This window comes from Coccinella septempunctata, chromosome 3 (genome assembly GCF_907165205.1).
Source record: "Coccinella septempunctata chromosome 3, icCocSept1.1, whole genome shotgun sequence".
NCBI classification, from domain to species: Eukaryota; Metazoa; Arthropoda; class Insecta; order Coleoptera; family Coccinellidae; genus Coccinella; species Coccinella septempunctata.
The window spans coordinates 42,975,366-42,991,432 of record NC_058191.1 but is presented as its reverse complement, the minus strand read 5'-3'; the positions used below and the strand labels follow the sequence as shown (position 1 = coordinate 42,991,432).

At 37.5% G+C, this 16,067-nt stretch overlaps 2 protein-coding genes across 8 annotated transcripts in view; one reads left to right on the top strand and one right to left on the bottom strand.

Annotated features, from left to right (window-relative positions):
* The window catches only part of LOC123310517, a 111,237-nt gene that overhangs the window by 19,416 nt on the left and 75,754 nt on the right, over positions 1 to 16,067 (bottom strand). The window lies entirely within an intron of this gene.
* The window catches only part of LOC123310515 (visual system homeobox 2-like), a 78,952-nt gene that overhangs the window by 3,153 nt on the left and 59,732 nt on the right, over positions 1 to 16,067 (top strand). For both annotated transcript variants that reach the window (XM_044894015.1, XM_044894014.1), the window contains exon 2: positions 15,826 to 15,882. In XM_044894015.1, coding sequence (XP_044749950.1) covers positions 15,826 to 15,882 — 57 coding nt within the window. The remainder of the gene's footprint in view (positions 1 to 15,825; positions 15,883 to 16,067) is intronic.

Sequence of the window (16,067 nt, the reverse complement as noted above, 5' to 3'; positions counted from 1 at the left end):
GCGGCATTGATCGACCTGTCTCACATACTTTTTATTATTAATACGAAAGTTACTTTTCAACTATTTTCCATTGAACAATAAAATACATGAAACTACTATTTCGAATACCACAATGAATTACAGACAAATTATTTTTTCGCACTACTAGACAACCCATCTGGAAGATTCTTTTGTTTCATTCAAGATAATAGACGATCGATTTAGAATGATTTGATTCCTATGAAATATTCCTGAAAAACATTCGTTTCTATTTTCGATAATCAGAAATTTCTCACATATTGCATGTCATTGCATATTTTTATTTTTTCAAACCGCCTCATTAAAGGTTTGGCTCCCAACATAAGTGATCTTATGAGCTATTAGCGACGTTTAAAGGCCCTGAAAATGATATTTATCGCACCAGCCCGTTGTGGAAGATGCCAAAAGGATCAATAGTTCATTTTGGCGGGCGCTGAACATCAATACTAATTGGTAATTTGATGTGGGCCGTATAATTAGTTCGTGAAAGCAGTAGCTTCCTGGCTTGCCATCAGCATGCCCCGGTTCGCTGCATCAATTTGCCAGGTCACATCAGTTCCGATTGCTCGGAAACGTCGATTCTTCAGTTAATTTCTCCCGATTCGAATCAATTGGTAATATCCATTGCATTATGGAAATATTTCATCGGAATTTAAACCTTTTGTTGGTGAATTAAAAAAAAATCATTACCTTGTCCAATACTTACTAATGAGACGAAAACATAAAATCTACTACATAATATTACAACAAACGATTAAACAAGAATATTTTGCTATTTAAGCCTCAGAAATATAGAAATTCTCCTCATTTTGAATACGAGGATTTTTATTTAATACATTTTTTGATAAATGTTGGTTCATCATTTCTACGGATGAACGAAAAATCCATCAGGAAAACAGTTCTTTTCAGATTCGACTAGTTTTCGGAAATTAATTTCATATAGAAAAATTCCTGACTTTTTTTCATTTTCACTTCCGCTTTTCCTAGAAAGGACAAAATTTTTCTTGAAAGTTTCTAAAATTTTTTTCGATGTTTAAATGATTCTCTATTTGAATTTTCTATCAATATGAGGGGAGTTTTTTGTTCAGTAGCTTCTCCGAAAGCATATTTGGAAAGCTCGTGTGAAATTTTTTTAAATTTTGCCTAATGGGAAACTGGAAAGTTACAAATTCCATTGACACTGGACATATCCAGTGATCTAGTGAACCAACTTCACGATTGAGTAGAATTTGGCAGATTCGAGTAACGCTTATTCTTTTTTTGAATTGATTTCAATGTGGAATTTAATAAAATTTCGATGATATTGGAGACGATTAACATTTTTGTGAAATTAGCAGCGCTTTCAACCCTGGGGAGAATAGAGGGATTAATTCAGAAGTAAATGCTACGATCTAATGAATATGGGACGTTTCTCAATGTTATCATTCGTGATAGAGGAACAAACAATTAGGATAATATGAAATTGAGCTCCCTCATAGCTCATCAAACTGATTGCCAATTATACTTAATCGAGTGAAAATAACGTGGTCAAATGAAACTTTGGACGTAATTCACTCAACAGGAGATTGATTAGTCAACAGCATCTATAATGCTGCATGATCTGATAGCTGTAGATTCCTAATAAGAGCTTAAAATATTCTACTATTGAGGTGCAGGTAAACCTTTAAATTGAACAATATTACTCTGTTTTAGCTGCACCTTGTCAGATTCATTACAATATTTTTTTTGATAATATATATACAACGGTGCCATAAATTTTAAAGCACATCAGGACATCTAAAATCATATATGAAGAGTTTATGAAAACATCGAAAACGCATTTGACAATGCGTTTATTTTTTCATTGGCGTTACGTCAAATGTCATTTATGACACTTGGGCAAGAAAACGCGCTTCTCAAATAGAACACACGTTAATCGAGTTGTCCTCTTCAAATGACGGCTCCTTATTCAGCCATCTTGCATAATAATCGTTGTAGACAGCAATTTTCAGTAACAACATCCTTTTAGAAACAACCGAGCGATCTAACTGTGAAACACAACGAACCGAACCAATTCAAAACTTCGATCGGAAATATACGGGGTAATTTCGGCTTCCTTCTTTTCGACTGTTGAATAAAAAAAAAACGCATACTAACGATCAGGTAGCCGAGTGACTGTGCGGAATTTTTCCCCGATTACACGGAATTAAGCACAATGATCGACATGGGCGCGTGTTAAAGGTTCGGTTTAATTTTTACCGTGGCTAAAATAAACAGGAAACGCTAAGTGGATAATTAATTTGTTGGCGTTATCTTGCGTTCCGATCGTCGAACGATTTTAATTATAATTACGCGATGATTGTGCTTTTTATTGGGGGGAAATTTGAATGAACCGGTAGCTGAGCGGGGTTGCGATATGTGGGAATTGATAATATTCAGTTGTCTTTGGCGTCTTGTCGAAGGCGTGAAAGACAACGATTATTCTCGAATTTCATTACGGTCAGAGAGGGTCAACAGTGAAAGAAGTGATGGAAGTTTGATCGATATTCAGGATGTCCTGAATTTGTTCACATTTTCCAGTTGACAGGTCGATTTTACGTCAAATTTTAGAGGTTATAAGCAAGAATGAACAAATTTCAATCTTCAATCTACAAGAATGTTGCGACCATGAAATTTTTACATATATACAGGGTTAAACCAATATACAGCACATGAAAAACAATCTTTAATTATTTTCTTAGAAACCAGAGAATAAGCAGAAATGAATCTGAGGTACACATTCTATGGGAGTGACAAGGGGGTCAAAAAAAATATGTTGGTGTTCCCTACAATTGTAAAGGGTAGAAAATCATCAATAATTTGTTTCATAGGAAACATTTTTCTATTGAAAAATTAATTTTTGATAGCTTGTTTAATTTTGAGCAAATATTGTCCTTTGTAATTTCTTGTTAAAAGTAACAGTTTTTGAAAATAAAATATCAACAGGTCGGAATTATCGTCGTACTTAAATTTACGTACTAGGCGGATATCATGTTGATATTATAGTTGTGCTCTAAAATTATATTTGATTCTCTTCTCGCTCTTATAAAATTTCAGCTTAATTTCTTTTATGTCAGGTTTCTGGATAATTAATTGAAAATTCGCTGTTCAGGTGCCATCTTTAGGGAGCAGGGAGCTGTATCTAAGAAAGGGATGCTCAAAAAAATATTATATACAAGACCCACACAATTTTTCACAAGAAATCCTTTTCCCCCCAACTCTTCATTTACACCTTGTATATTAAACTTCTACAATGTATATCGGTCTTCGACATTTGTTCACAAAAACTTCTATGGAAAATAAAAATATAACTTCTATACTGGGATATTTGAGAATCACACCATATTCAATTATTTGAGTTTCAAGGTGTTGTAATCAGTACATATCCTCTTGGTTATTCATAAAAATGTCGTGTACGAGCCAGCAGCGATCGGCCGACCAGAAAGATATCCAGTGTTTAATCTTTGCGAAGTGGCTGTAAGTAGTAGTAATCTGGCAGTGTCGAAAAAATTGCAGCCGCGCCATTGTCTCAAGATTTTAATTTCGGCTGACGAAATTCTTCGCTTCAACCCAATTCCCCTTCCAGGGCTTATCCAGACTTCAAGAGCGCATTATTCCAATCTCTCCACGTCATCTCTTCTCCAGTTCGAAGATCTCAACTCTTTCAACGTCGAATTCGCTCAGACGGTATGCATAAAATGCGCCATGGTTTTTTTTTCAACGAAGATATTTTGAGATTAAGTCATAAATGAAATCGACAACAATTATAATTCAACTTATATACACGTAGGTACTCATCTGAACCTCGCAGATGTATCAGTACATGTTGATCGGGCAAAAATACTTTCTTCTTTCATACCGAAAAATGTCTTCCCAGCATTCCTGCGGCTCCCTTCATCTCTGGCAGAAAATTCGACAGCGCGCGCGTCCCCTTTCCCGCGACAGCCTGTGTATTGTGCCCGAAACCCCACCCCGTTTTCGCACTTGTCCTCTTTGTGAAAATCCCTGTTATTTCGGAAAATCGCTAACCCCGCGTGCTCACTTGACTACCATAAACATGGAAAGACTTCATACGAGCGCAGTCAATTATCCTTTTCGACGGGAAGAAAGAACCCGCGGTGTGCGCTCTTAAAATCGAATGGAAAGTTTTTTAATTATCAGTGCGGAGCGCGCCGTTTGTGCCGTGGCTTTTGCGTTTCACCCTCATACCTCCGATGAAAAGAGTCGCGCTAACGATTTAATTGAGTCCAATATTAATTAATTATCCATTGTGATGTACGACGATGTGTGCGCGCCAAAAAGGGCACACAGTTTGGAAATGTCGCGAAAAATGATGAAATTCTAATTATCGCGCGTTATTTTCGGAGGAGGGGGATGCGACGAAGGCGCGTTCAGGTGCGTAACAGCTACGCGGTCCGAACGTCATGCAATACACGAAGGGTTTTTCAAACCGACACTCTCTTATTTGAAAAAAACGTTGTATGACTGGGCGAGAGTCAAACCTCTTGATATTCCAATGGATTTACAATTCGATTATGTTCCCTATACAATAGATTAGACCTCTCTGACTAAGTACATCCTATCGGCTGATCTTCTCAGTGACCTGACGATATTTGAAACTATAGCTTCGAGGAAACATTCACTACGATACTAAGTGGAAAAGGAGATGGTACATAGACAGTTCGAAATCCACTACAAGGAGGAGTAGCACAGGAGTATTCAGAGCTGGCAAGAATGACAAGGATTCTTGGTAATTCGAGAATTGAACGTAATAAAGAAGCCAATATACATGCCAGGAAAGGTGCAAAAACTTTTTTTCCACAAGAAACACTTGAAGGAGAATCCACCAAGGCTGGAACACTCAAAGCAGTTAACACTGCAAGTTCTCAGAAGTATCTGGACCTTAGCAAGAATATGCTACAACTTCTTGCTGTGATCCACGTCATTGTCGTCTCAGGAAGCACCTTATGAGAAAGGATCTAGGAGAAACTGCCTAGAGCAAAATCTTTGTAGAGGAACCCCAGACAACCCAGTCATGCCTCGCCATTGCTAGCCAACACAAAAAAAGCTTTGAACGAGAAACTTGCAGGAATGAAGAGATCTATAACTCTAGAACTGGACGGCAAGCTGTAGTCGACATAGCAACTAAAATAGCTCTGATCTTAAGGTCACAGTGCAACGCAAACCGCCTTCAAATATAGAATCCCTAAACATTAGATACTATATTACAGCAGGTCGAACATTTTTTTCCTAAACTTTTGCGTAATGATGAAATTTCGACGCAAATCCGTCTTAGGGTCAAGAATTCAGGGGTGAAACCCGTTAGCGAAGAACAGTTTCCGCCCTTGTACCATCGAATCCAACGTACCCGTTTAATGCAGTCGGTAGTATTGCTAAATAGTTGGGTGGAAATAACTGGAAATCAATAATGAACCGAACGGGCAACACAATAGAGAGTGGTGTGATGATGGGAGCGGAGAGGGTGAGTTCCACAATGGAACTCCACCCCGTGGCAGATCTCGAAATGATGAGATTTGATTTAATATCATATGGTCTGTGGATGATCGACCTAAAACCCTTATCGGTCTATCATACTGTTTGATATGCACTAGGATAACAACTGTTAGTTTAAATATATTAAACACTTGCGTAAATACTGAATCTTTTTCATCATAGCTTCAAGTTACAAGACATCGATTTTAAAGTGAGACTGAAACTCTGGAATCAAATTCAAATATTTGTTGGTAGGGGGCCCATAATTGAAAATATTCACAACATAAACTAAACATTTTCTCAATGATCGAAACCATACATCGTGAAGATTCTAATGCAGTTTCCTAAAAATACCATTCGGATCGGGCTGCTCGAAATTAAAACGTGTGAAAAGCCTAATTCATGTGGAGCAGTCAAGCATCGAGGGGTGAGGGGGTCACTTCCTGGTGCGAGGGCACAATGGCATTTAATTTCTTTGCTCTCGCGTCTCAATGAGAGGTGTTCAAGGTTCACCACCTATATTTACCTGAAGTGACGTGGCTTGTCGCCTACAGGGTGGCCTATAACTAACCGATCGCTCAAAGTTTCGATTTCGATTGCGTTTAATTTTTCTGCCAATAATGATCTTCTGTCCATATGAATTTGTTTTGGGAGAGTTGAGTGAAAGTTCAAAAACTGCGATAATCATACGTTTTTGACCATCTGCCACATAGATCCTACTAGGTGTCCTAGGTGATTACCCATAGAGAAAAAAACAAATATGGCTAACCTCCAACATCACCTGAATACACAATACCAGTAAAGAGTAATCTGCCAAATAATAGGCCTGTTCTTGAAGTTGATAGTAAGTATCGATGATGGTGTATAAATTCGAAAGAACATCTTCATTTGTACGAATTGGAATTACGAAATTTACTGTTATGTTTCTACTATCAATCTCAATGAAAAAAATCTATGATAAGTTTAGTACGTGAGCTGCAGTTTACGGTGTAAATTGTATCACGCCTTTACAATAAATATGTATCTTTTTTTGTTAGAAGACAAAGAAAATTCATTTCAACTTGATGATTGTATCCTAACCTCTAGCACTCTAGAGCTAGAATATTATCTACCTAATACCACCAGGCATTATTCCTTCCAGAAAAATCATATTCATCTAAACCATTACCACCCTTTAGAACGAAAACGGCAAGCGTTCGTGCCACATAATGGATTTCCAGCCTTAATTTACACGAATAGCACCTCACATGCACGATAGAGAATAGAGATTAGAAATGAATGCAAAACAACCGGAATTCCAAATATCCTCCACTATCGTATATATCCGGGCAGAGACCACGATGAGGCAACATTAAGCCCGGGGATGGGCGGGGGCGGCGGGATAAGCCATCTTGAGGCGAATAATTACGAATTACAAATAACGGAGAGGTCTTCTCTTAATTTGGAATTTCATTTGATGCACGTCCCGTGTGTATGGCGAATCGGGGAAAGGGTAATTCCGACGTTTGCGGGGGTCGTTTCCTATGGTTTAGTTCTTGCTTTCTGCATCAGTTCTGGAGGTTGGATTCGGTTGAATTTAGGAGGTTCGAAGAACGTCTGATGTTCTGGTTCTGCAGAATAATTGGTTATGTTTGGATTACTCTAATTATTCTTCAGGAGGGTATACGATGGTTGCAGTTTTTTCTATGTGTTATTATACGATACGATCTGTTCAAATATTACCAACCTATAACTCTTTCGCATCTAGAACAATAAAATTGGTGAATTTTACAACAGTACCTACCTATCAAAATATTTCAATTATACAGGGCGACTGTTCAACACGTACAAATATTTTAACAGTAGGTTCTCGAGGTTAGAAAGAAACACTTTTTTCCTATACCATTTTTTCCGATTCATTTTAAATTTTCACAATGAGCAGTGCCACCCCTGGAAAAAACAAAATTACCTTCAGAATAACTAGCTATAAATCTGTGACACTTCAAATCTGTGGATCCTTTAAAGAGAGTTGTATTCAGCCAAAGCACCCAATTCTTCAAATTTTACAGTTACTTTTTGATTTTCGAACAATTAACAAATTACTCATTACACGAGGAAATATGAAGAATACTTTTATTTTACAGAACGTTCAAATATTCATTAGATAGCGTCCAATAAGTTACAAAAGTTAGCATCTTTGAATTTTTGCTACATTTTATGGTCATAATGAGAAAACTGGAAGACGTGGTTGAAATCTTGTGTTCGAAAAAGATTCATCAAATAAATGAAAAATTATATTCCGAAATTCATTTCATTCTATAAAACCATTTGTGGTGGCCTGTACCTTTCAAACCGAGCCTATTCGGAAAAATGGTGTAGGAAAAAGTATTTCATTTGTAAACCATGAGTGCGATTTGATAATAGGATAATAAAATGGTTCAATAATCTGAGTGCGTTCAGACTTCTTCTCCTTATCCTATTTCATTTGACCTCAAGAATCTACTGTTGAAATATTTGTACGAGTGAAACACCTCTTTATTCAAACTCAAAATAAAAAAAAAATTCGCTTGCCTCCAACCTAAAATTATCACGTAATCTGTAGGTAATCAATCTCTAATTAAAGTTTTTCGACAGAGTGTGAGATTTTCATGGGTTTTATGCATAACATGGGTGATTTTGTCACTACTGAAGTGTCAAAGTTAGTTATTGAAAAATATTGTATAAGAATTTTACATAGGGTTGATATAAAATTATACAGTATTGATACTATCACAGAACACTTAAGTAGTCGAGGTGTTTATGACAAAACCATAAGGCCCGGTTGTTCAATTCGTGATTAAAATTAATCCTGGATTAATTTTGACATTACCGTTCAAATCTGTCACGTTAATCCAGGATCAACTTAAATCTCGGCTTCATCTTGAATTGAACAACCGAGCCTAAATGTAAGAACAAACCCAGAAATTGTATCAAATTGTCAATTCGATGCAACAAGGACATGTATGCTTATATCGAAAATAATGCGAAATGTTTTTGATAAAACGGACATTCAAATCAATCTTCCATGTAAGGCGGAGAATTTTCCTTCGCATGTTTTTCCGTTTTTCGACAAATTGCTATCTATACTCTGTAATATCTCAGGTGTCCAACCTGCTTATATATACCCAAAGACAAACTGTGTATAGCCACAGCCCATATCATTAATAAATTCCTTCGACCTAGCTACACCAAATGATTGATCACTAATTAAATTACACGGGTCAACACCAAATTTGACTTTGACTGCAAAGCAAAAAATTTCGATAGTTTAGATATTAATTAGACGAAAAAAAATATATGGCATGAAAAAGTTTGCTTCTGCGTTTAGAAGACTGATTCAACGATATCATTTACAATAAATACAAGCAACATATAGAGCCCATGGCTTGTCTTGATTTCAAACAGAACGGTCAAAATATGCTTCATAGGCTTCAGAGAGAACGTGAAATGTCTTTAATTCGTATTTCACCTCACGAATTATAATAAATTGACCACATATAAAACAAAACGCATCAGCATCGTATTTACACTTTCTTGACGATATTTGAAGTTTGTCTGGGCTTGTGAACAACACCTTATCGTTGTTTATGACTCGAGTGCCCACTAGTAAGAAAAATTCCGATTTCCACGACTATAATACGAGGTATAAAAACAAGCTAGCGATGGATGTGCATAGATTGCGGAAATTCGAATAATCGCCGAGCTATATTGGCAAAAAAATTATTAATGCTTTACCGGGAGATATCAGCTGCTTGCCCTATGAAAAATTCAAGTCAAGCTTGAGGACATTTCTGTTGTCCAAGGCATTTTATTCAGTTAATGAATATTTTGATGAATGTATGAGGCAGGGTCAATGATCTTTTTAGACTTCTAATGCAGTTGTTTGTTTACAATGCAGTGTTTGTATCTATATGTTCTGTTTTTTATATTTGTTTGACGTGTACATCTGCAAATGCAGCTACAGTATGAATAAAGATGATTATGATTATGATTAGTGACACTTTGTAAGGGTAAACACCCCACTCTCATCGCGCGGTTTTTGAATTATTAAAAATTATTTAAAAAAATGTAGAATAAGTATTGATACTATAACTATCACAAAAACAAACTTTATACCAAAAAAAGGTATTCTCTTTTCGTTTTTGTGCATAATTAACCGGAAAATCCTAGTATAAACGATAGGACAAAGAACGAAAAATTTTTTGTAGAGTCGTGTAATCAACCAAAGGAAAAACATAGTAGGAATTTTTTCCAAAAGCTTAATTTCCGTCTATTGGTTCAGTTGATTTTTTTTCAGAAATGTCACCCGCACACAAAAGTGTCCCCGTCGATGCAAATTGCGTATCGGCATCAATCCCGCGGTCCCGACGCACTCACCGGACCCAGTAATTTATCTGTTTGCCCAAAACCGACCGGCCCCGGTTTTGGGAAAATCCATACGCGCGTAAAATTGAATTATACAGTAACAAAAGGGGGCTGACGCTCGGGCCCGGGGTTGTCAGTTCAAAGCGCAACGCGTTTGTCGAGGGGGGCGGGGGCGTGTAGAGGGGTTCGTTACGGCAGTAATTAACTGCGACTCGATAATTAATTAGTTCCAACGAGTACCGTTTGGCGTCGCCACCTCCGCACAGACAACTCGTTATTCGGGGAGGTTTGTGTGGCGGTCAGTGATGGACTGGAGATCATCCAAGGGGATGGCGAATCTTTACGAATATTTCGAAGAAGAAAAACGTTCGTTCATTGTCCAGATGTCTGCTATTTCTTAAGATGAATTGTACATAGAAAATACGATATAATTACCGCAAATTTTCTAATAACAAAACAACAACCCTTTCCCTGGAAATTTCATTCTGAAGCCCTTTTTTATGGAAATTCTCATTGAACACCTATTCGTTCAACTTTCTATTTGAAGCCTCAAGTATTTCACGAAATTGCAGTTCAATTTGGACAGCCCAACCATTTTTCCACTTGAAGATGCTGCCGTGATAACGAAACACGTGTCGCTGTAAGATAAAATCCCATTTTTTAGTTTAATTATGGATTTTCATCGAGTATCGACCACGTCAATTCAATTTTCGCACGAGGAACTCCACAACGATGAGATTTTCCGATTCTTGAGTGAATACGCCTCTGTTTTCTCCCGTACATATCCAGTAACACTTTTAAAACCCTTTCTTCTCTTCTATTCTCCGTTTTTCTGTCTCTCTTTTCGACCCCGTCAACATTTATCCTGGGGGTTAGTTCGTAGATGCTGTCGCAATGTTCTTTTCACAACTGACAGAATACAGTGAACATTTTATATTTTTCAGTGAGCAATAGGTGGCATATACCACGGTTGGAAATTATTATACTTTCGGAGGTTGATGAGTAGGAGCAAGATTACTGAAATTGGTCAACAAGGCCGTCATTGCTACAAACAATCTGTTATCGGCAGTTATCTTTCAATAAGCAAAACTCGAAACAAATGTATGCATTGTTATTATTTTTTTATTGGTGTAAGAATATTCCATAGCAAGATCTCAATTAACTTTTTGGTATCTCTCAGATTAAGTCTCCTTTCTTTGTCTTGTATTGTTTTCTTTTTCTTTTCCTTGCCACTTCATTCACATTAATTGTAGAATGACCAAGAGCTCAGACTAAACAGACCTTTTTATTCTTGCCCAATTCGAAATTCTTCGACGAAGGAAACTCAACGCAAGAAGCATAAAAATATTCAAAAATCCCAACTTCAAATGGTTACAGAGTCACAGGAGAAAGGATTGACAGATATTCTCTAAATCTTGTTAAGTTCTCGATCCATCAGTGACATCAGATGTTCCTGTAGCACCTTTAAGAACGTAAATCATATCTTTTATGCCAACGGCATTAAGCGTTTAGTGCGGTCAAAACACGTTTTAAATCGATCCAACCGCTCCATAAAGGAAAAATAGGTAGACGTGTGCGTCAATTGTTGTTTTGGGGCATTAGATATGGCCCATTATTCCCGAACGGAGGCTCAGATTATCTAGGCTTTGTCAGATGACAACCACTTAACATGGGCGAGAACATAATAGAGCAATGCGGAAACTGTCTACCGACGACCCCTGGATTCCCTGTAATTGGATACTATTATAGTGATTTAATTCTATTTTGTCAAGACGATAGATATTTGGGAAATGGCTAACGGTGGTAACGGGCCACCGTATACGATCCATATGTTCCATCCAGGAAGTAAGGGAATCTGTATATGATAGATTTTTTTTCGGAACTACGGGAATATTATTCCATTCTTGATTCGTCGTCGATGAAACTCATTTATAACCGAATAATACGAGGATATATTGAAGAATTCTTAGCCTACTATGGAACCAAACAAAATTTCAATGTCAAAATATTTTATTACTCAACATATTCCCCTCTAAATTGCATACATTTATTACAGCAAACCTGCAACGTCTCTAAACCTTTCAAAAAATATGTTTCTTCTTGTTCTGCAAACCAGATCCCCACAGCTTTTATAACCTCCTCGTTGGAAGAAAATTTACGACCTTCTAAATTTTTTTTCAGTTGAGGAAAGAGATGATAGTCGTATGGAGCCAAATCTGGTGAATAAGGGGGGTGTTCTATAGTAATTCAAACCCTAAATCACGAATTTTTTGCATGGCAACATGAGATTTGTGTGCAGGGGCGTTGTCCTGAAAAAACAAAACACCTTTGGATAGCTTTCCGCGTCTTTTCTCTTCAATTTTTTCCCGTAGAGTGGTCAGTAATGTCGAATAGTAATCTCCGGTTATTGTTCTACCCTTATCCAAAAAATCAATCATGATTACTCCATGGCAATCCAAAACAACTGAAGCAAGAACTTTTCCAGCAGATTTTTGGACACGAAACTTCTCAGGTCTTGGAGAACCAGAGTGTCGCCATTCCATCGATTGTTGCTTTGTTTCTGGATCGTAGAAATGTACCCAAGTCGCATCCATAGTAACAATTTGGTGTGAGGAGTCTACATCGTTTTCAAATCGAGCACAGATCGAAGGCGATGCTTCTACCCTTGCACGCTTCTGGTCAACTTTCAAACATTTGGGGATCCATTTTGCAGCAATTTTCCTCATGTTCAAATTGACGTGAACTAGATGATGAACGCATTCGTATGAAATATTGTGTGCTTCAGATATCCGTTTTGGCCCAATTCGTCGGTGTGATAAAATCATGTCATGAACTACATCGATATTTTCGGAGACTGACACAGAAACTGGCTTTCCCGATCGGTCATCATCATCAATAGAAAATTAACCTCTTTTGAAGCTTGCTAGTTTTGTTGATTTTGAAATCTGCAACTATCTGCTATTTAATTCATTAACTGAAAGTTTCACTTTCAAGCCAACTGAATTTTTAACACAAAAATGCAGGAGAGCCAGATAATATGCCAATGCATATAATCCTACCCCTAATTCAGCCGGGCCACCCTACAACCTATACACCACATAGTGTTTCACCGTTCTTTTTGAAAAGTTCTCCATAGTCGGACGACATACATTGAATTTCAGAACGAAACCGCGTTGAAAAGATTGCGAATTCGAGAAGCAACATTACCCCCAAAAAACATTATTAGATCGAGCCATATTTACCTAACCCCAAACCGTGTTGAAAAGCGTCGCGGCGTTGAATCGCGAAAATGAATTTAAATTTGGAGGGTCTGCGAGCGAGATAGACGCGAGGAGGGTGAGAGGAGAGAAGACGAAATCCGCAGTCGATCCGAGCGGGACGAAAGATATAATAAAACACAAGGATTTAATTAAACTTATTCATCTCAGTAAAGTAGGAAGATGTACGTCGCGAAATTGCATTTAATTAAGATGTTGAAATTCTTTGCATTTTTGACATAATTGAGTTTGCGTCGTCTTTTATTCCAAATGGCTTAATTCCGGCCTCGTCTTTCATTGCGCGACGGAATTGTTCGGTTCACTCCTTTTATTCATTATACGGAATGATCATTTCCAGAATTGTGTGTGTTATTGTGCCTCTAACCTAATTTTAGGTCACAAACTTAATGACTACCTGGCGATAGCGAAGCAAAATAAATGCGTGATGTGATTTTAAATATGATCTACAAAAAACAAAGATCTGAAAAAAGACACTGATTTTTCTTTTCGTGTGAAAATGTTAATTTTTGACTGGATATACATAATTAGCTTGAAGAAGCTTATGGTGAGGCTGTTTAAGTATAATAATGAAGACACGGAACTGCCACCATTATGTCAATTGAATGGCCTCAGACTTGACACTTATATAGATTTTTCCTCTAGGGGCATTTGAAGTCGGTTATGTGAAAAACACAGCCTCGAGATGTAGAAAAAACGAGGATGTATTGATATCTAGTTAGCCTAGACCAGTTCCACGCATAAAAAAATATTGCGTTACCATAGCTGCAAACAATAACTCATTAGAAGTGTCAGTGTGAAGTTTGAGGTCAAAAAAGTAAACCAGAGTTACGCAATAAATTAAAAGAAGGACGATGTCCACCGAAATTGTGGAAATCGAAAAATTGCAGTATCGAGCCATCATCAAATACCTGTATTTAAAAGTGTTAAGAAATAAACAGATTTACGAAGATATGCTTAATACCCTTGGTGATCAATGTCCTTCGTATGCGACCGTGAAAAATTGGATTGCAAGCTTCAAAAGAGGTAAATTTTCCATTGAAGATGATGACCGATCGGGAAGGCCAGTTTCTGTGCCAGTCTCCGAAAATATCGACGCAGTTCTTGACATGATTTTTATCAGACCGTCGAATTGGGCTTGAACGGATATCTGAAGCACTGAATATTTCATACGAACGCGTCCATCATATAGTTCACGTCAATTTGGACATGAGAAAAATTGCTGCAAAATGGATCCCCAAATATTCGAATGTTGACCAAAAGCGTGTAAGGGTAGAAGCATCGCGTTCGATCTGTGCTCGATTTGAAAACGATGTAGACTTCTTAAACCGAATTGTTACTATGGATGAGATTTGGGCACATTTCTACGATCCAGAAACAAAGCAACAATCGATGGAATGGCGACACTCTGGTTCTCCAAGACCTAAGAAGTTTCGTGTCCAAAAATCTGCTGGAAAAGATCTTGCTTCAGTTTTTTAGAATTGCCATGGAGTAATCATGATTGATTCTTTAGATAAGGGTAGAACAATAACCGAAGAATACTATTTGACATTACTGACCACTCTACGGGAAAAAATTGAAAAGAAAAGACGCGGAAAGCTATCCAAAGGTGTTTTGTCTTTGCAGGACAATGCCCCTGCACACAAATCTCATGTTGCCATGCAAAAAATTCGTGATTCAGGGTTTGAATTACTAGAAAACCACCCTTATTCACCAGATTTAGATCCGACTATCAACTCTTTCCTCAATTAAAAAAAGTTTAAAAGGTCGTAAATGTTGTTCCATCGAGGAGGTAATAAAAGCTGTGGTGGTCTGGTTTGCAGAGCAAGAAGAAACATTTTTTTTGAGAGGTCTAGAGATGTTGCAGGTTCGCTGTAATAAATGTATACAATTAAGATGAGAATAGGTTGAATAATAAAATATTTTGACATTGAAATTTTGTTTGGTTCTATAGTAGGCTAAGAATTTTTCAATATATCCTCGTATGTATCAACGTGAAATAGAGATCCATCATCATTTGCCTTGAAATCCCAAAGTTGGTGATTCGCATCATTCAAAACCGACACGAATATCATCGCATCCGACGATGTAAACTTCTTACCAACCTAATAGAGACACAAAAACAGCAGTGGTATAAACGCGTTACGCGGTTTTTCCCCCTTTTTTTTTCATTCACTCTTCTCTCGCCCAAAATCGACGCACAATGAGCAGGCACTCTGGATGTTCTATTCAGGCCATTCACGAAAGGTGTTGTAGGTGAGATAGAATCGGACACCTGACCTGCCAGCTCAGCCACTCCTTCTTAAGTGGTCCCATTCTTCCGAATAAAGGGCATTTGTCAAAATTTCGCGCCTTGCGGCTAGCCTGAATGCTATCTATCTTCCCTTCGGTAGCGTACTACACAAGATTTGAACGGGTTCTCATTCACGTCTGTCCGTTCTTTTAGCGATTCTCGATTTTATTGTGGTATGTCATCGGCATGTGTCACGCAGAAACTGATTATAATTATCGATAATGAGGTGCTGCTGATTATTTGTGATTCTGATTAACCGCATGAATTATATGTTTTGAATTAAGTACATGGAACAACCTATGTTAAGTATATGAGTAAAATAATAATGTCCTTTTTTTGTTTCAGGTTTCACCCAGCTCAAAAATTCGTTCAGTTCCTCTGGACCTGGGCCATGTTTGCCAGGTAAATTCTTCTTCATCACATTCTATTTAATCGGCGACGACTTAGCATGCACAAGCGTCACATCGATTCGGATTCGAATATCCGAGCTTTAAGAGCATCCAATGACCAGTTAAAAGTTAATTTAATTTCAACACTTGTTCCCATCCCGCCATTTGCATAATTCATCATTTGAAAGAGTTAATTGA